The sequence below is a fragment of the Macaca nemestrina genome, chromosome 9 (assembly GCF_043159975.1).
Source record: "Macaca nemestrina isolate mMacNem1 chromosome 9, mMacNem.hap1, whole genome shotgun sequence".
NCBI lineage: Eukaryota > Metazoa > Chordata > Mammalia > Primates > Cercopithecidae > Macaca > Macaca nemestrina.
Window position 1 is genome coordinate 56,270,200 of NC_092133.1, and position 26,667 is coordinate 56,296,866.

A 26,667-nucleotide genomic window follows, 5' to 3' on the forward strand; every position below is an offset into this window, starting at 1 on the left:
GTAATCCAGATAATTAGTGATACTTTTATATTTTAAAGTTAGGAAACGGGTTCAAGGAAAAGAGGATTCAGAGACTTAAAAAGGAGAGTTAATAGTACCAGATATACATTATTTAAATAATAGTCAGATATACAAATTAATAGTCTCAAGATAATATGAAAAATTAGTAGCTCAAGGAAATATTATATTTCAAAGATAAGAAATGAAAGATAATGTTGGTAGTAGTTAAGTTTCATCACAGTAAAAATTTACAAATACCTTCTTCAACATCTGAGATATATTCGCCATCACTGAGCATTTCAGGGGCATTGGCTTTACGAACTGCATGATTTAAGTGAACAATATAAGTGGATGAAAAAATACATACTCTTGATATTACAACAAAACATTTCAATATTCCTGAAAGACATTTTTGCAATGGACTTTCTTCAGGAAACAAACGAAATACACAGTCACTTATAATTATTGTGAACTCAAAGAACATTTCATACCTTCATCATCAGACATATCAAGAACTTCATTCATCGTTTCTGGAACATTCATTTTGTGCTTCTCTGTGACGGTCTAGTAACAAAAAAGCAGTCATTTCAGTGTGAGCAGATTGTACACTTTAGTGGGCCTTTTCATTTATCTCTGAATTAATCAGTTTCTTGTGGAATGCATGTGTTGAATATCCTGAATCTCCCACATGTAAAATGACATCAAAATTGTTGTCCCTTAGTGGCACAAAGGTTGTCACCATATACAGAACACAGGAGTACACAGTGAAAGAATTCTAGTGGCAAAGTACCACAGCTTAAAAGATTTAGGTCTCTAATAAAGCTTTTCAAAGGAAAAGAGAAGATTCTGCCCCTCCTACTCCACTGCTGTACTTTTTCATGGTCTCATGAATCTACCACCCCATTCCATGAAAGGTCTTGGCTGAGGAAAAGCCAAATGAACTGCAAGAAATATGTGTCTATTACTTGTGCCAAGCTTTCCATCTATTTTGTGTTCTCCTCTTATATGTAATTTTAATTCCTAGGATAAACGAAAACATTAAAATAATATTTACAACAATAATCTTTACAACAATGTGTATGAAAAAATACTTTAAAGGTGATGCATTGGCAGATCATTTTAGCCTTCCCCCAAATCTAAAGAACAGTGTATTATGCAGCAAATGCCTACTGCCTCTTTTACTTGCTCTTTAATAGCTTAGATTATATCCATCCAAAAGACACTGTCAGAATCACTGATAAGGAATTCTTAGACCATATCTATCCAAAAGACATTGTTAGCATCACTGGTAAGAAATTCTCAATGACTTTAGTTTAAAAGAGAGTTTTTTTTTTTTTTTTTTTTAAATTCTCAGCATACGAGACACTAATGGTACAAGAGAAGACACACACATGTTTAAATAAGACAACTGAAAAAAAACCAGGTTGTTAAAGCTAAAAAAAGGTACAAATTCATAGTTTCTTAGAGATAATACTTGGTAATGTGATTTCTACCCCTATCCCCAATTATTGTGTTGAAATAAAGCATTATTTGACGTCTTTTCCAGCATGTAATACTGCAATGGAGCAGTTTTAAAAATAAACTTTTATTTTTAGAAGAGTTTGAGATTTATAGAATAATTGTGAAGATAGTAAAGACAGGTCCTATATGCCCTACACCAAGTTTCCCCTATTATTAAATTCTTTATTAATATTATTATTATTGAGACCAAGTCTCGCTCTGTTGCCCAGGCTGGAGTGCAGTGGCATAATCTCGGCTCACTGCAACCTCTGCCTCCCAGGTTCAAGCAATTCTCCTGCCTCAGCCTCCCGAGTAGCTGAGATTACAGATGTGCATGGCGAAGCCCGGCTAATGTTTGTATTTTTAGTAGAGATGGGTTTTCACCACGTTGGCCAGGCTGGTCTCGAACTCCCAACCTCAGGTGGTCCACCTGTCTCAGCCTCCCAAAGTCCTGGGAATACAGGCATGAGCCACTGTGCCTGGCCTATTATTAAAATCGTTCATTAACATGGAAAATATCACAATTAATGAATCGACATTGATACATTATTATTAAAGTTTATATTTTATTCGTTTTTCTTTAGTTTCTGCTTAATGTCCTTTTTATGTTCCAGGATCCCATCGAGGATACTGTATTACATTTAGTTGTGTCTCCTTAGTTTCCTCTGGGCTATGGCAATTTCTTAGACTTTCCTTGTTTTTTTAAAAAAATTAATGTAAAGTTCCAGGTTAAATGTGCAGGACGTGCAGGTTTGTTACATAGGTAAACAAATGTGTGCCATGGTGGTTTGCTGCACCTATCAACCCATCACCTAGGTATTAAGCCCCACATGCATGAGCTATTTATCCTGATGCTCTCCCCCTCCCCGCCCCCAGGCCCTAGTGTGTGTCCTTCCCCTCCCTGTGTCCACGTGGTCTTATTGTTCAGCTCCCACTTATAAGTGAGAACATGTGGTGTATGGTTTTCTGTTCCTCTGTTAGTTTGCTGAGGATAACAGCTTCCAGATCCATCCATGTCCCTGCAAAGGACATGATATCATTCCTTTTTTATGGCTACACAGTATTCCATAGTGTATATGTACCACATTTTCTGTATCCAGTCTATCATTGATGGGCATTTGGGTTGATTCCACATCTTTGCTATTGTGAATAGTGCTGCAATGAACATACACATGCGTGTATCTTTGTAATAAAATAACTTACATTCCTTTGGGTATATACTCCTTAATGGGACTGCTGAGTCAACTGATATTTCTGGGTCTAGGTCTTTGAGGAATTGCCACACTGTCTTACATAATGGTTGAACAAATTTACATGCCCACCAACAGTGTAAAAGCATTCCTATGTCTCCAGCTTCGTCAGCATCTGTTGTTTTTTGCCTTTTAAATAATTGCCATTCTGATTGGTATGAGATGGTATTTCATTGTGGTCTTGATTTGTATTTGACTTTCCTTGTTTTTGATGATCTTGACAGTTTTGCAGTGTACTGGTCAGATATGTCCATCAACTGGGGCTTGTCTCATGGGTTTTCTTTTTTCTTTTCTTTTTTCTTTTTAATGAATAGACTGGGGCTGTATGTTTTAGGGAGGAAGATCATAAAGGAAAAGTGCCATTTCATCACATTGTATCAAGGGTACATACCATCAACGTGACTTATCATTGTTGATGTTGACCTTGATCATATGGCTGAGGCAGGATTTGTCAGGTTTCTCCATTGTAAAGTTATCTATTTCCCCCTGCTTCCATACTGTTTGCTTTGCAAGAAAATCACTATATTCAGCCCACATGTAAGCAGTGGGGAACTATGTTCCACTTTGAGAGTGAAGTATATTTTCATACATTATTTGGAATTCTTTTGCCTGAGACATTTGTGTCTTCTTTTCCATTTATTGAATTACTTATGTATAATAGTATGAATTAATGGATAGTTATTTTACAGTTTGTACCATACTTCAATACTATTATATTTATTTATTTTTGCTCAAATTGTTCCAGCTATGGCCACTGGGAACTCTTTTAGTTAATTCCTATGTCTCTTCGACATACCCCCCACCACTGTGTCTCTGTATTAGTTTATTTACTTTTGTTGGGGGAGGGAGGAGCATTTCCTTACTTTTTGACACTCTGAGATGTTCCAGGCTCATCTTATATGTTTCCTTTGCTGGCCTTAGATTCAGCCATTTCTCCAAAAAGCACTGTTTGCTTTTAGTAGAGAATGGTATTAGCAACCAATATCTGCGTGCTAGAGGTATTCTGCTCCTTACATATGAAGTAATTGGGTATTTTAAACAATGCAGTTTCGATAGATACAATTCACATCTTTTGAATATCAGTTTCTATCCATTCAGTTTGGTATGCTGTGTTGATTGTAATCTAATTAACTAAACCATCTTTCTCAGCATTGCCACATCATGTATTTTACTAATATGGAAAAGACATTCTCTTTGTTTTGAAAGACTGAAGTCTGCTTATAGAGTCAATGGCTGCTGGAGTCCCAGTAACTGGCTATACAAATATCATGCCCGTGGTGGAGGCTGAGCTATAGTTATTAGCTTAAAGTCATAGACTCCACCCTGAATTACATCAGTCCTGTCTAAGCTAGTTTACACGTAACCACTAAAGCAAGGCTGACAAGGTGGTGTCTCAGCTCGAGAAAATGTACCAAATACCACAATGCTGGACAAAATTTTAGAGACTTCTATGGACTGTTTTTTAATTGATGTGAACACTTCTTTTGGTGGAAGCCTCATTTCTTCACTAGGCAAACTGGACCTTTCCAATTAGCATGCATAGTGTCTTCTCTTTTTTGCAGAAAGTCACCAACAAGGATGACTGACGATGTTGAGAGTGAAAAGGCGCTACTCCTGTAAACATTCTCTTCTCATGGGAACCTGATGGAGCTCTGAGACCTTTCTCTGTCTTTCAGTCGATTTTTTGAAGCTATAACTTTGTTTTGTTCTTAACTCTACTTTCTCTTAAAGCTTTTTTGATTTTGAAGAAACGTTTTGAAATTTCCTAATAGGTGAGAAAGTCATTTACATTCAACCAAATAAGATATTTATTTTGAACTTTTACATGTCTCAAGTCTTTTAACATTGAAATAGAAGTATTAATATTATCTATTTACTGCAATGGCTTCAAATCTTTATAGCATTGTGACACTTGGCTGTCGTTAAATAGTTTGTCCTCTTCTTCTCCTTTCCTATCCTAGATAGAGCTACATGGGATATAAAATTAAAGGTAATAAACATTATTGGTTTGAACACTTTTTTTGAGAACTTAATGATATATTTTAATATAATAAAATCCTCAAGAGCTGTATGAAAGCAACATGTGGAAATTTACCTCTTAGACAAAGTATATCTTGAAGTTTAGAATGTGTGCTGGTTGATAATCATTGTTCTATTCCATTAAAACAATTGTTTTCTCTTTCACAAATTACAAATTTTTTCTCCCGTAATCAGCAGGTTTGTGAGTAAAATTGCCAGAAAACTCAAACTGCAGGTAGCTACAGAGACCCTCAACCCTTTTTGTGAAACCCATTTTTCACAAAAAGCACTGGGTATACAAACTAATTTGCAGATGCTAACCATTTTCTCCTTCATGTTGGAAAGTGGTCGAAGAGAAAAGGGGACAGAACTGATAATTCAAAATGTTCCAGAGTCCTAAATTTACTTTGTTAAGAGTCAACCTCAGGCCTATGTGTTGAGTTATGGAGTTAGGAATAACTCAAATAAGCCTCTGATATCATGTAATATTTGCCCTTAATTCCAAAGTTACCAAATCTTGATGCTGTTCATAGGTACCAGATGGGGTTGGAAAGAAATGACTTATCCTAGAGACTGCAGCTTGTAAAAATGTAGTTGATGCAATAGGGCCTCCTGGTAAAGATCCACTTTAAATGTTAACAAAACAGTCTATTGTGTTTCTATGAAAACTCCAGGTGGACAGAAGATGAGTAACAGTAGCAGGCAAAACCAGTTCTGATTCATCTGGATTTTTTTAAAACAATGTAAACATTTTTCACAGGAATGATAATGGATCCACGTACCATTTGTGCATTAAAACATTTTTAAGGAAGCAACTTAGAGTTTTCAATTTCTTTACATTGCCAAGGAAGGATGTTAAAAAATTTCTGCCTTCACCATCATTTCATTAAAAACTTGTTATATCAAAGCAAACAAATAAATAAATACATTTAGCTGTATATTGAAGTAAAAACTCTATAGCTACAAATGCATCTTTTAAATAGGTATTCTTAGTGTTTTAAATTTTTATTCATATTAGCAATAAGAGTTTTCCTATCCTGACTACCAACAATGAGGTGACTGTATTTTAAAACATGGTGCTTAGTTTATGAATGGGAAAAAACCTTCATCTCAGAAAAGCCCAAGAAAACTGGCTGAAAGCTGGTTCCTAGGGTAACAAGGCTCTGCATTCCTTACTTACAGTTGTGGTCATGGTCTCTTCGGTCACTATCTTCAGGGTGTCCACTACTGAGATGTAGCCGAGGCGCCGGGCAATGCCAAGGGCAGTATTCCCATTCTGGCAAAAGGAAAATGTGAATGAGGAATTAGCAAGCCTCATTCCACATTTTTTTGCTGATACAAAATGTAAGGTGAGTGTCTCATCAGACCCATCCCGCTGTCATACACAAAAAAAGTGTTTCATTAGAGACATACCTTGCACAAAACCCACCTAACCTGTTTGTACTCACACAGTAAAGTCTGGGCAGCTACACATGCAATCCAAGAGGCTTTTTAACGTTCTAAGTAAGCAGTCAATGAAACCAACACAATTTTTTTTTCTTACATGTGTACTTCCTGCTAGGTGACAATACAGCAGGTAGTTTTCACATATAAAACACTAATCATCTGTCTCTGAACAGTCCAGAACAATATGGTTATTGTCCTTCTTTCCTCATTCTACTGAATGCTCCGTTTATGCCTCTTCATGAAAGTACAATGAAAAATGTAAGAAGACACCAGAGTCCAGGCCCATCTATCTCCTCCCTCTTCTCCTGAGCTGGCCCTGAGTGCTTACCACAGTGAGTTCATTGGGGGAGGCATTGTTCTGAAGTAAGACATTTATTATATGCGTATGTCCCTGCTGTGCTGCTTGATGTAATGGTGTATATCCATTCTGTAGAAGGAAGATGGAAGAGATGATTCTTAATTCCTTTGAAACAAAAATAAATGATTCTGGCAGAAACAAAAAAGGAAGGAGCTTACCTTTGTTTTGGCATTAACTTTTGCAGAATGCTGGAGCAGGAAATTAACAATCTTGATATTTCCGTAGTGGCAGCCCACATGCAGTGGTGTGTATCCCATCTGTAATTATTATTTTTTTTTTAAAAGAAGCATGATAATTATACTTTTACTAACAGCTATCCTAAACAGACGTAAAATCATTATTTAACCTTTCTTTTTGAGCTGGAAAAAGTAGGGTTTTTTTCTTCTCTATATAAAAAAATTGCCCTTGATAATTCTCAGCATAAGACTTAGGTATAAATTAAAATACCATTGCCCATAAAATTGTTAGCTCCTCAGAGTTCTTGCTTTATGTTTTATCAGCTCATCTTGTTCTTAGAACTCTTCAAGATAGAAAGGAAAGATGGACCAATTGACAGCATAGACAGACTGATTCAGCAGTTTCTTTCTCAGGGACAGAAGAGCACTTTATTGAGACTTGACTTGTTTATTGAATACTTTCTGAAAGCTTTAAATCTAGGCAAAAATGAAGGGGCTAAATAATAACACACGGCAGGAGGTGATCATCAGAATGCCTGATAGAGGTAGGAAGAAGCACAGAAACACTAAAAGGAAGAGGGAGGCTGGTGTGAGCTCGGGTGGTCTGAGAAATATGAACTCGAACAAGGTATATCAAGTTAGTTTTTTGCCTTCCTACCTAGAGTCCCAGAGTTTGAAAACCACTGATTTAGACAAAGAAATGGATTGTTTCTCAAATTAGTATCCACTGACCCCTGAGAGTCTATAAGTTCTCTCTCTCTCTCTCTCTGTGTGCATGTATGTGTCTGTATACAATCTAGGTAATTATTATTTTTTTTTAAATAAGGATATTCCAGATCCTTCTCTAGATGGCTGTGTTCATTATAACATACTACCCTGCAATTTCAGAGCCCCTGTTCATAATGACACGGGCAGTACCAGATCTCTGAAAGGGAGAACATTGACCTTTTATTACAATACTTCTAAACAAGAATAGGGGTGGGTGATCCATATTTTCAGGGGTCTGTATCTTATATGATGTCACTAGTGTCTTTATGGTGGCCCCAGCAAAGGAATACATTTGAATTTGAAAAAGAGATGCCCAAACCACTGTTGACTGTAGGAGGTGAAGATACCTTACCAGGGATGTGCTGCCCTAGAGAGGTGACTCTCGGTAGACTTTTTTTTCCCTTACATGTGTACTTTTTTGTCTCACAAAACAAACTGCCAGTGTACCCACACTGACCAGACTGTCCCTGAAAAGCTCATCATAACCACATAGAGGAAACTGACTTACAGCCTCTAATGCCACTTAATACATGATGGAGGACATGCCTTTTCGGTGACCAGAATCCATTTGCCTGCTTTGCAGGGTTCTCCTTTTCAGTACAGAGGAACTCAGATACTGCACTCATGATCAGAATACTGCTTAATAAGGGAAGCTTGAAAATAATGTGTCCAATAATGCTCAGTACAATTGGTTTAATTGATTGAAGTAACATTATTTCCAAGTTCAAAGAACTTCCCTTACAAGTCAAAACCATGTGGACCCAATATTTTCTAAAAATCTAAATATTAAAAAATTCTTTGAGATTTTAGTCAATTTGCCTAAGTTATAATACAACCATTTCTAATAGTTGTTGAGATGGATGTGTTGATTATATATATATATATATATATATATATATATATATATATATATATATATATATTTAAGACAGGGTTGATTATTTATTTATTTGAGACAGGGTCTTGCTCTGTCACCAGGCTAGAGTGCAGTGATGGGATCATGGCTCACTGTAGCCTCCCCTCCTAGGCTCAATCTATCCTCCTGCCTCAGTCTCCCAAGTAGCTGTGACTACAGGCATACACCACCACGCCTGGCTAATTTTTTCTATTTTTTGTAGGGCAAGGTCTCACTATGTTGTCTAGGCTGGTCTCAAACTCCTGGGCTCAAGTGATCTTCCTGCCTTGGCCTCCCAAAGTGCTGGGATTACAAGTGTGAGCCACCATGCCTGGCCTACATATTTTAATGAACAGGTTCTATTCATACTCATAGCTTCCCATCTAATTCTTACTAAAACCCTAAATCATTATAAAACAGTGTTAGGAGTTCTCTAATTCTAGTCTCCCCTATCCTCCTCATCCTCCATCCATACATCTTTTAATCCTCCCACCATTCTCTCCCTTGGTCGCTATGCTCCAGGGCACTGGTCTTCTTGCTGTTCCACAAACACTAAAGTGTTTTTTCAAAAATACGTGGGCATGGCCAAGAAGATTGAACTTGCATTCAGAGAAATCAGATGTGGGCTCCTCCATTCATTGGGGTTACCGGCATTCCCATACAAAATAGCACCTCACATAAATACGCTCAGAGAGGTGGGACGTGAGCAATTCTTTCCAATCAGCAGTAACAAATATTTCAAAGACTAGTTTTTTCTTGAGTAGCTAAATAAACAAGCAAACATATAAAGAGCCATAGCCCAGCAAACAGAGTAGCCTCTGCCTCTTTGCCATGGCAGCCTCACTGATAACATCATTACAAGCTGATTAGGTTTTTCCTTCCTTCCTTTGGGCAACACTGGATAGAGCTCAGGAAAACCCTGCAAAATACATTCGAGTCTTTAACTACTTTCCTTCCTTTTTTCCTCTCTTGATTACCAAGTAGTAGATGTTTACGTCCATTCACTGATCAGGCTGCACTTCTGACTGATGAGAACAGGGGAAAGGAGGGTCTCAGCAGCCAGGAGCCTGGACCTCAGAGGCAGACTGTCTGAGTTTGGGACCCAGCTCTGCTACTTACTATCTGTGTGGATTTGGACAAGTTACTGAACCTCTCTGTGCATTGGCTTATGCATTATAAAAGGGACTTTAGTAATAGTACCAAGCTCATTGTGTTGTCATAAGGATTAGCTATGTTAACAATTATTTCACCAGTGTCTGACACATAGGGTTAGCTATTATTACCTCATGCTGAAATCAGTGCCTGGCACATCATCACTGCTCAATAAATATCTTAAATATTTGGTAAATTAATGATTGAAAACAGGAAAAGATCAGGCCGGGTGTGGTGGTTCATGCCTGTAATCCCAGCACTTTGGGAGGCTGAGGCGGGCAGATCACCTGAGGCCAGGAGTTCAAGACCAGCCTGGTCAACATTGCAAAAACCCAGTCTCTACTAAAAATACAAAAAGTAAAAAAAAAAAAAAAAAAAAAAAAAAAAAAAAATTAGCCAGACGTGGTGGCATGTGTCTGTAGTCCCAGCTACTCAGGAGGCTGAGGTGGGAGGATCACTAGACCCTGGGAAGTTGATGCTGCAGTGAGCCATGATCGTGCCCATGTACTCCAGCCTGGGCAACAGAGTGAGACTCTGTCAAAAAAAAAAGAAAAGAGAAAAGAAAAATGAAAAGAAATTGTCATTTCTACCTGTGGCTCAGCCTATCCCATTTCTGATACCCCTTATAATTTTGCTAACCAGGCCAGGCATAGTGGCTCACATCTGTAATCCCAGCACTTTGGGAGGCCGAGGCCGGCGGATCACCTGAGGTCAGGAGTTTGAGATCAGCCTGCCCAATATGGAGAAACCCTGTCTCTACTAAAAATACAAAAAATTAGCCAGGCGGTGGGTGCCTGTAATCCCAGCTACTTGGGAGGCTGAGGCAGGAGAATCACTTGAACCCGGGAGGCGGAGGTTGCAGTGAGCCAAGATCACACAATTGCACTCCAGCCTGGGTGACAAGAGTGAAACTCCATCCCCCACCAAAAAAATAAATAAATAATTTTGCTAACCATTTTTCTTTCCTCTGGCATGCTCATCTCAGCTTATAGACATATTTTTACGTTTCCATCTTAGAAACAAAAAGTACTCCTTTCAAATATTTGTCCTTTTCTCTAGGTTTCTATCCTTTCAAAACTAAACTTCTTGAAAACAAAATCTTCATACACTATTCCGCCCATTCTCCCTACATTTCATCATCTCCACTACTCTAGTAAAACTGCTTTATAATATCCCAAGTGCCCAGCCATGCATGGCATGCATGGACTTTGAGCTTCTCTTATCTGAAACACTTTGACAGTTTTTCATAATTTGACAGCCCTATCATATTCTTTCGTCATTTCTCCTCTACCTTTGGACAGGCCCTCCTTTGCCTCCTTCATCCACTATAAAATGGAGTGGATCCCAAGGGTTTTGTCTTTGGTTTGTGCCACATTTTTCCTTGAGGATTACACCTACTTTCACAGTGTCAGCTAATACCTTTATTGCGATGATTCAGAAATCTGCATCTTTAGTCCAGCCATCCTTTCTGTGTCCAGATCAATATGTGAGTCGTTTATTGGGTTTTCCTACTCGAATGGCCCCTAGGTAATCTATAATTCAACACACTCAATACGAAACTCATAGTCCTCTTTCCCCAACTGGCTTTGTCTCCTTTATTCTCTGTCTCATTGAATGGTACTTGTGATCACCCAGTTGCACAGGTCAGATCCTTAGTTTCATCCTGAATTTCTTGCTTCTCCTCAGTCCCCATACACACATGGTCTTCAGATCTTTTTTTTTTTTTTTTTTTTTGAGATGGAGTCTTGCTCTGTTGCCCAGGCTGGAGTGCAGTGGCACCATCTTGGCTCACTGCAAGCTCCGTCTCCTGGGTTCACACCATTCTCCTGCCTCAGCCTCCCGAGTAGCTGGGACTACAGGCACCCGCCACCACACCCAGCTAACTTCTTTGCATTGTTTTAGTAGACGGGGTTTCACCGTGTTAGCCAGGATGGTCTCGATCTCCTGACCTTGTGATATGCCTGCCTCGGCCTCCCAAAGGTCTTCAAATCTTACCTGTTTGTATGTCTTTTAATTATTTCTCTAATTTCTCTCCTGTTCCTCAGTGTCTCATCTGCCACTTAGTTCAGGCCTTCTTCATTCTTCATTTGGATTTCACAATAGCCTAACTGCCCCTGCTCCAAGGTTTAAAATCAACTTATTCTTTGCATTGTTTCCCAGGATCTTTGTAAACCAGACTGCTGATCTTATCACATTTGTGTTTAAAACCTTCAGTGGCTTCTCAGCGCACACAGGATAAAAAGCTGAACAGCTTAGCCTGGTACATTAAGGCCCTCTGAGATCTTCTTAATTTTCTAGCAATATCTTAAGACATAATCCCCATTTTTCTTCTCACATTCCCATGATACTGAACAAGCTATAGCTTCCTCTATCCTACCTTACCTTTGTCAAAAAACTTAGTTATTACCTAATACTCTAAAATTATATATATATTTCTAGATATAGGCCTATGGTCAAAATCAGGCTTTGTAATAATTAGCTTTGGGACCTTATGCAAGTAATTACTTTTTCTGTGCCTCAGTTTTCTCATCTGTAAAATGAGGATGTTAATTTCACCAGCGTCATAGGGTAGTTGTAAGAATTAAACAAAATAATAACTATAAAGCACCGAGAATAGTACCCGGCACAGAGAAAATGGGTAATACATTGTTTTATTTTATTATGATGATGACTTTGTTATTATAATACTATGTGTTTTGCTCTCTAAACTATGAATTCTATGAGGGCAAGGAATGTATCTCCCAGGTAAGAATTTGGTCACCAGTAGGGAATCTATAAGTAAATGTGAAATGAGTAAGCATCACATAAGTTCTCAAAGCTTTTTACGCTTTTACACACATTTAAAGAAATCCAGTGTAACTCCTGATCCCTAATTAGTGTCCTCTAAGAATCAATGCCTTTCAGGGGTGGTCTAAATAAAATGCTTCCGGACATTATCCTTCTAAAAAGCAAAAGCAGTGGCTTCATCTCTATCAAACAACATTGATTATTATACCCTGTGGCACAATTTAGCTTAAAATCATTTGGTGAAACTTCAAATGCAAAAGGGGGGTGGGGTATAAAGGGTCAGCAAACTGGAGGGGTGCAGGGGGAGAGGACTTCAAAGGCTGTTACCAGGATTTTCTAGTCTTTTCCTCGTCAGCGAGAAGAGGTCTTGATATTTTATTATTATTATTGTTTCATGTAAGCTAGTGAGTTGAATGGTATACATCCCACCTGTGGGCTGCTTGGGGCTGTCTTCTTTACCAGCGAGAATGTGAACATTCCTGGGATACAACAAACTCCTTATGCACAAAACTAAGCAGCAAATGCAAGCAACCCAGCTATCTGCACTTCTGCTGTGCTCTAGTTATGGGACAATCATGGCTTCACTTCCTTTTGGTGGCTGTGACCTTTGCAGAGAAGAGAAAGGAAAGGAATAGAGGTTGTGAAGGACAGAGAGATGCTTTCTGAAGTGAGATGCTCTGCTCCGTTCATAAAGGGCAGGAAAAGTTACATGCCGCAAGGTATTATAAGGAGTATAAAAATGACTATGTGGCCAGGCACGGTGGCTCATGCCTGTAATACCAGCATTTTGGGAGGCCAAGGCAGGTGGATCACCTGAGGTCAGGAGCTTGAGATCAGCCTGGCCAACATGGCGATACCCTGCCTCTACTAAAAATACAAAAATTATCTGAGTGTGGTGGTATGCGCCTGTAGTCCCAGCTACTCAGGAGGCTGAGGTGGGATCGCTTGAATCCGGGACGTGGAGGTTGCAGCAAGCCATTACATTCCAGCTTGAGTGACAGAGTGAGATTACCTTTTGGAGGAAAAAAAAAAAAAAAGACTACCAAATGGAACCTGAGTTGGGCTGGGTTAGGAGGAAGCTGTGGTGGAGTCCTGAGACTCGTACACATCAAGGGGCCGTGTGTGCAAATGGAAAACAGACGGAGGCAGAGCAGTACTTGTTTCTCTCCTCCCCCACCTGGCTTTGAGAATCTTCACCATACTCCCTGGCTGAATTTTAGGGCATGGCTTGGATGTGCTGGGGCAGAAAAATGTTGAGAAACTTGACCCAGACCTTGCCTTCTAGAGTTTCATATCTACAAAAAGGAGAGAGAACCTAATAAAGTGTTTGAGTCTGTCTGTCTGTCTGTCTCTCTCTCTCTCTCTGTGTGTGTGTGTGTGTGAATAAGCAATATGGAATGAAGATATTTACCATGAAGTTGCAAACTTCCAAAGTCAATAATTATTTCCTGATGAAAGTATTCAAGCAACATAAGAAAATAAGCTAAATTCAATCTCATTTTGGTGTCAATACCCTTTTATCTAGCTAATTTGGGATAGTATTTCTATATTACTAGTTACTTCAATATGTCCATATACATCAGAACCTACTTATATTACATATAAAAATTTTATTCACAATATTTAGTAGTCATTCTTTTTCATGTCAAATATGGCATATAGAAAGAAAACATATGTGGCCGGGCGCTGTGGCTCACGCCTGTAATCCCAGCACTCTGGGAGGCTGAGGCATGCAGATCATAAGGTGAAGAGATCAAGATCATCCTGGCTAACATGGTGAAACCCCATCTCTACTAAAAATACAAAAATTAGCTGGGCGTGGTGGTGCACGCCTGTAGTCCCCGCTACTTGGGAGGCTGAGGCAGGAGAATTGCTTGAACATGGGAGGCGGAGGTTGCAGTGAGCCGAGATCAAGCCACTGCACTCTAGCCTGGTGACAGAGCGAGACTCTGTCTCAAATAAAAAAAAAAAAAAGAAAACATATGTTATAGTAGATGACACAAATCTGATATTAAGCATATAAAGAAAAATTTCAGAGAAATGTGATTAATGTGAAGCTATATCTTTGACGATGACATGAAAAGTCTTTTATTTTTCTGTGTTTGAATTGTGGCATTATATAAGACTAATCAGTAATTTTTTTTTTTCATTTTGAAATGAGAGTTTTTTTGTCTAAGAGAGGGAGAATGCAGGCAAGACTGCACAGACCATTAGGAATTTAGCAAGTGAGTAATATTTAAATAAGCCTTAATTTATCCTGTTTCATAAATCGTGCTGAACGAACATAGGGGTCATAAATTACAAGTTTTTCTATTTGTCTATTTGTCTGCATTTAAAAAATCCATCACACAAACTAAGAGAGGTACAAGCTTTCACATTCTGCCCCTAAAGGAGCATCTGTTGTAAGGAGGCTCAATAGTGTTAATATAGTGGGAAATTATTATACAGTTAGGATCAAGTACCCAGGCCGTTAAAGACAAAAGTCCCTGGAATATGGCCATCAGAGACTTTAGTGTTCCTTGCATAAATATATATTTAAAATACTACATAGAAAAGAGATGATTAAAGGGTTTGTTCTCCTAATATGAGTATAGTTTCTTCCTTACTGCGGTCACCAAATGGACACATTCTTTCCCGTGTGGAAAGGGAGGGGTGTATACCTTTGTCTGAGCGTCCACATGAGCCCCTTGGTTTACGAGGACTTCTGCCACATTCACTCGATCTTCTTGAGCAGCCAAATGGAGTGGGGTCAGGCCACTCTGCAAAAGATTCAAAGGGCACAGTCATCTTACGGGAAGTAATGTCACACACATAGCCACCATGTTTGAGAAACCACTTGTGAATTCTAAGATGGTAAGCCAAGAATTTCTATGTAAGAAAAAGCCTATGGAATAAATTTATATGCTTGGGAGGCTGAGGCAGGTGGATCACATGAGCCCATGAGTTTGAGACCAGCCTGGCCGACATGGCGAGGCCCCATCTCTACAAAAATTAGCCAGGTGCAGTGGCATACACCTGTAGTCTCAGCTACTTGGGAGGCAGGAGAATTGCTTGAGCTCAGTAGGAGGAGGTTGCAGTGAGTGAGAGAGCGCCACTGCACTCCAGCCTTGGTGACAGGAGTGAATAAAACCTCTCTCTCTCTCTCTCTCTCTCTCTGTCTCTCTCTCTCTCTCTCTCTCTATATATATATATAGTATACTGTCTTAGCACTGTGGCAACATTAGTATCTGTAGGCAGGAAAAATTGTAGGCATACCCAAAAGTGTAAGAAATGGAGTGAGCCTTGTATACTCATCACAGACTTAGCAATTATCAAAGTTTTCCTATATTTGTTTCATCTATTCTTCTTTTCCTTTTCACTCATTTACTTGTGGCAGTATTAAAACAAATCTAGACATTATAACATTTACCCCCATACACTTCAGTGTTCATCTCCAAAAATTAGACTTTATTTTTTACAAAATTATGCAAGAGTTTTAATATATTGTCAATGGCACTAGCTTTACCAAAAATTATTTAAATGATATCTGTTTACTAAGTGAACATTGACATATGCTGATAATATTTTCTCCATATTAATTCCCAAGGTCTAATGAATATTTTCTGTATGTCACTCTGGGTAGGAAAGATCGCCTGTGGAATGTAATGTGAATGCAAGATCATGAGAATTTCCAGGTCATTTAGATGATGTATGGGTTTAACAAGACTGACACAGTATTTGAAACTAACCCTATTAGAGAATTTGCAGAACACGTGGTTGCTCTCATGACCAAGAAAAAAAATTACTAAGACTATTCTCTGGTTGTAAAAAGCCTCTTTACATTGTAAACCATTTTTTTGTAATATTTAAGAGAAAGTGAGCTGGTGTAAGTGCTTTCAGATTTTTTGCTTTCATCCATTATGAGCACAGAAGTTAATATCTTAATCCTGGAAGTCTTTTCTCCCCCTCTAGCATCTGTGCAATGAAAATATCAGCCTGTCCTATTTGTCAGAGGAAAGGAGGTAATCAAAGGCAGTTTTAGGAAGAGCACAGAGCCTTCTAGATGTGCAACATTATTTATTCAGGGGTTGTTATTCCATCAGAGCAATTATGGAATGCAGAGAGTGTCAAGCTGGGACTTTTTAATAATGTTTACAGAATTTTGGAGGAAGCTCACTCGAACTGAATCAAGGGGGAAATGTGAAAAGCAGGACTGATGCATTCACTTGCAATTCAAGAAAAATAAGCCAGGGCCAAAATTGGCACCACCCAAACACTGACCTCATCATAGAACCGTGTTCCATGTTCTACTTCAGAGGAAATAATATTGTCAGCCATAATATTTTGTGAGTGTCATGGTCACCTATTCTAAGTTTGAGACTTTTGACACTGACGGTGCTTTACTGAGTAGCTCTCAGCAAAGACTGAGAAATGAGTTGTGGGCACATGTCCTCTCACGCTCCCACGTCTAGGTGCCTGCTGCTCACCTGGCTTACCCACTCACTGATGGAGTCACTTCAGGCTTCCCTGGCCTTTCTCTCTTCTCATTTCAATAAAGGGCCAAGTTAGTACATTTATTTGCAAACCTACTATGTGCTCACCTCAATTAAAACTATCATAATCCTGCATTTAAACTCTGTTTTCTTGCTTGTCTTCCTCAAACCACTGTGAGCTTATTGAGGCAAGTATTGTATCTTTAATTTTTATATAACCAGTGTCCAGCATCTAGCATTTAATCTACCCATTCATTGATTAAATCAGAGAAAAAAAGTCAAACATTTTTCTTAGGTAGAACAGGATAAATTATATAAATAACATTTTATTTTTATATTCACGGCTTTATTAAAAGATTTTAAAAAACAACCACAGCCCTGTTTGAGTTCAGAAGTTACCTGTTAATCTTTTATGGCATTTTGATCATTGCTCATTTTAAAAATAGCACTTAGGGCTGGGCGTGGTGACTCGTGCCTGTAATCCCAGCACTTTGGGAGACCAAGGTGGACGGATCCCCTGAGGTCGGGAGTTCGAGACCAGCCTGACCGATATGGAGAAAACCCGTCTCTACTAAAAATACAAAATTAGCTCGGTGTGGTGGTGCATGCCTGTAATCCCAGCTACTCGGGAGGCTGAGGCAGGAGAACTGCTTGCACCCTGGAGGCGGAGGTTGTGGTGAGCTGAGATTGCATCATTGCACTCCAGCCTGGGCAAAAAGAATGAAATTCTGTCTCAAAAAAAAAAAAAAAAAAAAAGAGAGAATTTATTTGAAACAGAGAAAACATCAAATTAAAATAGCAACAGCTCTGTTTAATATTCTTCCAGTTGTATAAAAAATATAGCATTGGGGTCTGCAAAACCTATATGGAAAAATAGGGACATCAAAAGCAAAATTGAATCAAATTGAACAGTAGCACCTCAACAATAACTTGGGGTTCATGATCATGATCTTTCCTTAAGAGTACTGGGAAAGTCCTGGTTACTAGTAAAAAAAAAGAAAGTAAAAACAATAAAGTGTTTAGTTCAACATAAATTATGAAAGCTAAATCTTTCTTTCAATAGTTATTTTTTAGCAAGGAAATAAAATGTAGTGTTATATGAGAAGAGGGAAAGGTAGGCAGGAGAAGGGAGGAGGGAACAGTGAGTAATTGATGCTTAAAACACTGACAACTCAGGAAAAACTGACAAAAACTGAGAGACAGTTCCTTATTGAATAATAAAAACTTTTGCTGCTTTTCTGTTTTCATATGAGGGCATGTTTAGTGCTTTATACTGAAAATGACAACTGAGAAAGGATGCAAGGATTTACAAATGCCTTCTCATTAGATCGTTTCTAATGAGAAGTTAGAAGTTAAAAGTATTAGAAGTTCTCAGAAGTTCCTCAAGTTCAACATGCTAATGGAAAGCCAGCTGATCTTTTAGAATTCCTCTAGGAATATCTCTGTTTGTGTATCATTTATTTAGGAAGGTGGCCAGAAATTTCCAGGTTTCCCTGGTTTACTATATGTCTTTGAGTCTTCAGAATTCCTTTCGTTAATTTCCACTCTACTAAAGCAAGCACAGAGAAAATTTTTGCCCTGAATATTTTTAGCCTAAAATCATTCTATGAGTCTAAGGTGAATTCAAGGCTGGGTATATATTGTACCAGTTAGCTGCAGGATTTTGAAGAAACAAAGTCGGTCACACTGCAGTTTGGTATCAAACCTACTGGAAATATTCAATGTAAACCAATTGTGAAAGTACTACATTGTTTCTGGAAGAACTGGTGAAATACAATATTATGGGCTCAGAAGAGAAAATACACTCTGATACCAGCATGTGCTTCAATTTGGGAAACAAAAGGTCCTCTTTGTCATAAAGACAAGTTGAGTTTTGAGGCAAGCCATTACAATTCTTGTCTCTAAATTGGTATATAAAACTATAGAAAATTCAAAAGATCAAACAAATCTTAACTATAATGACTATTATGAAATTGCTTTGTTATTCCCATTAATGCTGAGACATGCACTTATAAAAGGAATGTTTAACAAGAAAAAAATAAAATTAAAAAAATTAAAAAAAATTTTGCTCTGTAATGACCAAAAAAGATTTTCACAATACTAAAACTAAAAAAACATATCCCTGGTCTCCCGTATATGTCTTTTGGTCTACAGAATTTGTTAAATGACAAACTTGAGAATTCAGATTGATATGGAGTGAGCTTTTTCCAAAATTGTAAAAATTCTAAAATTAAAAAAAGATTTTTTCTTAGTCAAAAAAGTGTTGAATGTTATCTCAGTGAATCCTCACAGCATCTCCTGAAGTCAGTATTATTATCTCCACGTACTAAAGGACAAAACTGAGCCTCAGAGAGGTGATAGAACTTGCCTGAATGACACAGGAAGAATCTGACTTAGGATTCAAACTCTCTGTGATTTCAAAACACACACACATGTGTTAAAAGTATTTAAATTACTTGTTATTTGTCAACATAAGACGATTGCTATTTTGAAACCCTACTCCAATATCTGAGCTAGGGCTGAGAAATATCATAGCTATGCCCACACCCAGCAGGCAGAAGAGAAGCTAAATGCCAGAGAGTGGAGCTTATCATGAATCTGAGGGCCCTTTTGCATGGTTTCCTATTATCTGAAGATTTAGAAACACCTGTCTTGTGTTTTGGGCAAATCTTAATGAGCAATTCAGCAAAGCTAAATTCTTTGATATATACAGGGAGAGGCAGTAACTTCATTAACATGTTTCTGGTTAATTGTGGGCTGAACTTTCACTTTGCTTGATAAAACTCTAGTCTTTTCTTTATGAATAATGAGGATATCAAAGATGACAGCATGGGTGTTAGAAGAGTTTAGGGAATAGTCTTCACAAGTTCCTTCAAAATTGCCAGCAACTTCCCCTATCTACTCCATAAAATAGCTACGCTAAATTTGTTATTAAAATGAACTCACAAAGGCAGCAATATTTCCCATTTCTCTTTGTAACCTAGAACTTAAAAACGGATGAGCAAGGAGCAGGACCCCAAAAATGTTCGTGGAATAAAGCAATGGGCTACAGTTTGCAACTACTTATTTGCTATGTTATGGTGAAGTAACAATGGTGCTCTTTGAATTAACAGTATAACAAAACTTTATGTTACTACAAAAACTTCCTGGACTTCATTTTTATGGCTATATGTATATAGAGTCACCTGCAAATACACTCATTGTCTGACTGAATTATCTGAATTATTTGTTTACCATTATCTTTCTCTCTCTCTCTCTCTCTCTTTTTTTTTTTTTTTTTAAAGACACAGGGTCTCACTCTGTCACCCAGGCTGGAGTATAAAGAAGCAATCACAGCTCACTGCAGCCTCGATCTTCTGAGCTCGAGCAGTCCACCTGCCTCGCCTTCCCAAAGTGCTGGGATTAAATGCCTGAGCCAGAGCAACTGGCCCTATTGACTGTTTTTCTTATTGTTTAAACAGATTGTTTCCAAATTTTTGCTCTGTTAAGTAACACTTCGGTAAACAACTTGGTGCAATATTATACTTTACACATCCTATTTGACCCAGATCTTCTGTGAATTCTTAGTGACCTTTCTGAGGGGTGAGGTTTTGGTGTGCTGCATGCTTTGTCAAGAAAGAAGTGGGTTACCTTATTGCTCAGGTTCACATTCGCATTTCTACTAAGGAGCAGCGACACCATGTCCACATGCCCTTCCTGAGCTGCGAGATGGACGGAAGCAATTCCTTGCCGGGTAACTGCGTTGGCATCAGCACCATATTCCAGCAGAGTTGTTGCTATGTCCATCTGGTTCTTTTTGGCAGCGATGTGCAGTGGCGTATAACCATTCTGTCAACACAAATCACTTGGTCACATGCCCAGGAACAAGATAAAAATGTGTACAGTGCATTTTCAAATAGTAGCTGTCTCTTTCTAGTGGTTTTCTATGATTGCTGAAGAAATCATGATTAAGTAAGCAAATACTGGTAAACCAAGTGATACTATGAATATAGTGCCCTCATGTCTCCTGCATTCCTAAGTAGTAGGGAAAACATAACTTAATATGGACATTTTATTTAATTATTTATTTATTTTATTTTATTTTTTGAGACGGAGTCTCACTCTTCGCCCAGGCTGGAGTGCAGTGGCGCCATCTCGTCTCACTGCAAGCTCCGCCTCCCGGGTTCACGCCATTCTCCTGCCTCAGCCTCCGAAGTAGCTGGGACTACAGGCGCCCGCCACCGCGCCCGGCTAGTTTTTTGTATTTTTAGTAGAGACGGGGTTTCACCGTGTTAGCTAGGATGGTCTTGATCTTCTAACCTCCCGATCCTCCCGCCTCGGCCTCCCAAAGTGCTGGGATTACAGGCGTGAGCCACTGCGCCCGGCTTAACATGGACATTTTAAGCAAAAAGAGTCAGAGTATTATTGGTTTTCTAAAAGGAATATAGATTTCCCTTTTACAGGAAGTTATGTTACAACATGCTCAATAATTACTTGCTTTATTTAAATTGAGGACAGGAGGAAGAAGCAACAAACAATCAGTTATCACTAGGGCATGTTCAGAGCCATTCATTCTTTTCTTTAAAAAAATACCTTTAATGGCCATCTATTGCTTACAAGTTGAAATTTTTAATGTTCATGGAAGTTAAGACACTATAATCTCTTCTCATGTGGTCCTTTGATTTCCTCCTTTACAAAACTTGTCTTTATGCTGGTCTGTCATCCTGCACATCCCCCAAACAGAATAGAGTCTCATGTTTCTCTGTCTTGCCTTACTCTACAAGAATGCTCTTCCCTAACATGCCCAGGAGCCAGCATCTGTCAGCTGAAAATTCAGCTCAACGGTCACACCCTCCATGAGGTTTTTTATTTCTTCCCACCCCTCAAGCCTCAACCCCTACCTCCAACCCTGACTGACTCTTATCAAAGTCCTGGGGATATTTAGTGGTACTCTTTTGTTTACTTATCTATCCCCTCCTACTAAATATACATTTGTTAAGGGCACATATTGTGTCATATTTGTCTTTGTGTCTCTCTAGTGCCTCACAATAACTGCCACGTATTAATTACAGGAAGAAAGGAATCCTCAGATTTTGAATCAAGAGTACCAGAGCTTTCAGCACATTCTGGCATCCTTCTCTTGGCTAACCCCTGATAACCACAGAGAGACAATCAAGATTCCCTTGATAAACTGTTGGTCAGCTGTGCCTCAGGAGCCATCAGGGTCTCCTGCCCCAAGAAAGAGTTTTGGGGGATGTTGCCCTAGTTCACAGTCACTTACAAGAAGTGCAAGATTACATTTTGACATGGACATAAACCTGAGTATATCGAATATGCTAATGACAAATTAGAATGATTTTTTTTTTCCACAGACAGGAAGGTTTAGAAAAAGAAAATAGAATCTAAGAATTTGTATTTGGAAGTACGATCCAAATCTGGACAATGGATCAGTCACAATCCTTTTGAGCCATGTAGAAGGATCAGAAACAACACAGAGGGTTTTGAGGGTCTGCTGCACTCAGTACTCAGCCATCCTGCTGCAATGACCCTCACATTTCAGTCACTGGCATGTCCAAGTCCAACAGCATTCCTCACTTCACAAACCCTTATATCAACCCATGAAAGTGGAAATGTCACTTCTAGACTCTTCTGAAACTAGCCTCTGCCAAACTGGATGAGCCAGGGTAAAAGAAGATTTTATATCCCTATTTTTAATTTTGACCTATTGCCATCTGAAAACCCCAGCTGCCCTGAGAAGCATTTGGCCCTCTGCTGGGACACACCCTTCAGAAACCGATGCCCTCAGAGCCAACTGCAGAGCTTTGGTCTGAGCCCAACGCTGCAATGAGGGACAGGAGGAGGGGAGTTGGTTCATCTCCCCAACACTCCAGCATAAAAGAGAAAATTCACAAAGCAGCACTAACATAGGAAATATAATTAGTCAATGTGTCTAACACTAACCTAACTACTTCAAGTGGTAAAGACAAGATAAACTCAGAATTTAGCTTCTTATCATGTATCTTCTCTCTTTTTGCTTTTGCTGTTGACATAATCTTCAGGTTAGTCACTTCTCAACCCCTAACTAAGGTAAAGTAGCTCAAAACCCTCTCACACATGAAAATCTTGTTTACTTCTAATGCCACCAAAAAGTATCCTATGTCCTAAAAATTTTTTTTAATCAAGAGAACCGTAGCAGTCAGGCATGGTGGTGCATGCCTGTAGTCTCAGCTACTTTAGAGGCTGAGGCAGGAGGATCACTTGAGCTCAGGAGCTCAAGACCACCCAGGGCAACATAGGGAGAGTCTGTCTTTAAAACTCTGAGAGAGACAGACAGACAGAGACAGGGAGAGACAGATACAGAGAGAGAGAGACAGACAGACAGAGACGGACAGACCCAGCTCTGTAATATATGCCAATTCCAGACACATTACTATTATTGCTCAAGGATTTATCTTGAGCTCCTTACCTGAGACACAAAGGAAAGTACAAAGCAAGGGAAAAATGACTCACGTATTATTTTACTATGAAAAGTTAATCTCAGAAAGACTTAATAAATATCTTCAAATAATAAGCACATTTATCTTGAGGCTTCTAATGGAATTTTCTAAATTTTCTAAGTTGTTTCTACTTTGTGAAAAATAAAATGATCCTCACTTGCCACACTAAGAAAGGCAGATGCATCTATCAAAAGAAAAATTAAATAGCAAGTGATTCAACTGTAGAATAATTTTGACCTATATGTTTTTTTCCCTCTTGATGTAGAGGATAAAGCGCTTGCCACATGTGCTTTTGTATTTCAAAATTAAAGTAAAAGCAAATGCAACTTAAAATTATCAAAAGTAATATATAGCATTTAAATCATAATTGAATTTGTTTCAAGAACTTTCACAAATATACTGATCCACATCAATAGATATGTTGCATATTTTATGGAAGAGAAACCTGATAAATAATACTTAAAACTTACTATCTCTTCTACAATTAGTATCCAGGTTATACCTGAACTCAAGCCAATCCTCTTGCCAGCATAAGGTCCTGCCACAGGAAATAGATTGGACTAAAATAGATTAGAGCAGCCCATCTACTTTTCAGTACCCCAATTTCCTGAAACCTCATCACATTTCTAGGACATGTATGAGTAAGACAATACATTGGTAATTTTAAAAGAGAAGAAAGGAGAAGAAAGGGTAAGAAGAAGGCATCACATACTCTAAGAAAAAGGACAAAGGATGTGATTTGATGAAGAGTTAACATTGAGGTTGCTGCTGTCACATCCATATAGTAATCATGCCCTATTGAGGCTCTGTCCCTTATCTCTCACCACTGTCAGAATTCAGGAATGCCTGAACTTCCCTAGAGTAAAGAAGACCGATTGCCTGCTCTGTATTTGTTCTCCTTTCTTTTTTAGCAAAACCAAACAAACCCCCAAATCAAAACACAAAAAATAAAAGCAAAACAAAACAAACACACAAACTTCTCTGGCAGTGTGCTCAGCACTATTTCTCAACTTTTTTTGCACATAGAAGTGGCCAGTGGGGTGTAAGGAGATGTGGTTTGGTGGAACTTCTGGGAAAGCCCTGTTGTGCTGACTTTCTTGCTGCCTGTGGCTTGAAAGTAAATTTGGCAACCAATCAGCTCTCTTTGAAGGGAAAAGCCAAAGATTCATTGCAATCCATGTTAAAATATCCACGTCATTTTTCACAGAATTAGAAAAAGCAACCCTAAAATTCATAGGGAATCAAAAAGGAGCCCAAATAGCCAAAGCAATCCTAAGCAAAAAGAACAAAGCTGGAGGCATCATATTACCTAACTTCAAATTATACTACAAGGCTATAATAACCAAAACAGCATGGCACTGTTATAAAAATATATGCATAGAAAAATGGAACAGAACAGAAAACACATAAATAAAGCCACATTCCTTCAGTCAACTGATCTTTGACAAAGTTAACAAAAATAAACACAGAGAAAAGGACATCCTATTCAATAAATGATGCCTAGGAAAATTTGATAGCCACATGAAGGAAAATGAAACTGGACCCATAACTCTCACCATATACAAAAATTAACTCAAGATAGATTAAAGACTTAAATGTAATACCTGAAAGTATAAAAACTCTAGAAGAAACCATAAGAAAAACCCTTTTGGACATTGAGCTAGGGAAAAAATTCACAACTAAGACCTGAAAATCAAATGCAGCAAGTCAAAAAATAGACAAATGGGACTTAAGTAAACTAAAAAGCTTCTGCATAGCAAAAGAGATAATCAATAGAGTGAACAGATACCACATAGAATGGGAGAAAATATTCACAAACTATGCATCTGACAAAGAACTAATATCCAGGATTTATGAAGAACTCAAACAGCTCAACAAGAAAAAAAAAAAATAACCCCATTAAAAAGAAGGCAAATGACACAAACAGACATTTTGTGAAAGAAGACCCACAAATGGCCAAGAAGCATATAAAAAATGATCATCATCACTAATCATCAGAGAAATGCAAATCAAAACCACAACTGGATACCATCTCACACCAATCAGAATAGCTGTTATAAGAAGTCAAAAATAATAGATGCTGGCAAGGATGCAGAGAAAAGGAAATGCTTATACACTGCTGGTAGGAATGTAAATTAATATAACCTCTAAGGAGAATTGTAAGGAGATATCTCAAAGAACAAAAAATAGAACTACCTTTGATCCAGCAATCCTACCACTGGTTAGATATTTCCCAAAGGAAAATAAATCATTATATCAAAAAAGATACTTGCACTCATATACTTATTGCAGCACTATTCACAATAGCAAAGTCCTGTAATCAACCTTAGTGTCCACCAATGGATGATTAGATAAAGAATATGTGAATATGTGGGATATATACATTTTATTTATTATTATTATTTTTTTGAAACTGAGTCTCACTCTGACACCCAGGCTGGAGTGCAGTGGTGTGATCTTGGCTCACCGCAACCTCCACCTCCTGGGTTCCAGTGATTCTCCTGCCTCAGCCTCCTGAGAAGCCAGCCACCATGCCCAGTTAATTTTTGTATTTTTAGTAGAGAAGGGGTTTCACCATGTTGGCCAGAATGGTCTCCATCTCCTGACCTCGTGGGTCCTCCCGCCTCAGTCTCCCAAAGTGGTGGGATTACAGGTGTGAGCCACTGCACCCGGCCTATTTTATTCGTTTTTATAGCTGAGTAGTATCCCATGGTACGTGTGTGTGTATACAGATATATATACATACATATAGTAGTATTCCATGATATGCACGTATCGCATACCCTGTGTGTATGTATACATATATATGTATATACTATATGTTTATAGCTGAGTGGACTATTACTCAGCTATGAAGTCTTGTTTGACAAATATAAAGCTGGAAATCAATTATATATTATATACAATTATAATGTATATAATTTATGTGTGTATACATATATACACACATAAATACACACACACACCACAGAATACTACTCAGCTATAAAAAAGAATAAAATTATATCTTTTGCAGCAACACAGATGAAACTGGAGGCCATTATTTTAAGTAAAATAACTCAGAAAGTCAAATACTGCATGTTCTTGCCTAAAAGCGAGAGCTAAATGTGTGTACATGGACATAGCGGAATAATAGACATTGGATACTTGGAAAGGTAGGAGGGTAGGAGTGGGGTGAGGGACAAAGAATTCTCTAATGGGTACAATGTATACATTTTGGGTGATGGTTACACTAAAAGCCCTGTCTTCAGCACTAGGCGATATATCCATGTAACACAACTGCACTTGTACCCCCAAACTGAGTTTTTTAAGTCACAGGGAACTTGCCTCAACACCCTATATCAACATCAACAACTGCCCTGTCTACC

The 26,667-nt window shown here is 38.4% G+C and overlaps 1 protein-coding gene across 29 annotated transcripts in view; it reads right to left on the reverse strand.

Annotated features, from left to right (window-relative positions):
- Nucleotides 1-26,667, reverse strand: part of LOC105466182 (ankyrin 3) — a 703,092-nt gene that overhangs the window by 139,005 nt on the left and 537,420 nt on the right. For 19 of the 29 annotated variants that reach the window (XM_011715205.3, XM_071069573.1, XM_071069576.1 and 16 more), the window contains 7 exons: nucleotides 20,454-20,651; nucleotides 15,012-15,110; nucleotides 6,732-6,830; nucleotides 6,544-6,642; nucleotides 5,950-6,045; nucleotides 492-564; nucleotides 259-321 (listed from right to left, as the gene is read on the reverse strand). In XM_011715205.3, coding sequence (XP_011713507.2) covers nucleotides 259-321; nucleotides 492-564; nucleotides 5,950-6,045; nucleotides 6,544-6,642; nucleotides 6,732-6,830; nucleotides 15,012-15,110; nucleotides 20,454-20,651 — 727 coding nt within the window. The remainder of the gene's footprint in view (nucleotides 1-258; nucleotides 322-491; nucleotides 565-5,949; nucleotides 6,046-6,543; nucleotides 6,643-6,731; nucleotides 6,831-15,011; nucleotides 15,111-20,453; nucleotides 20,652-26,667) is intronic. The other 10 variants (XM_071069578.1, XM_071069587.1, XM_071069584.1 and 7 more) reach the window with 1 other exon arrangement.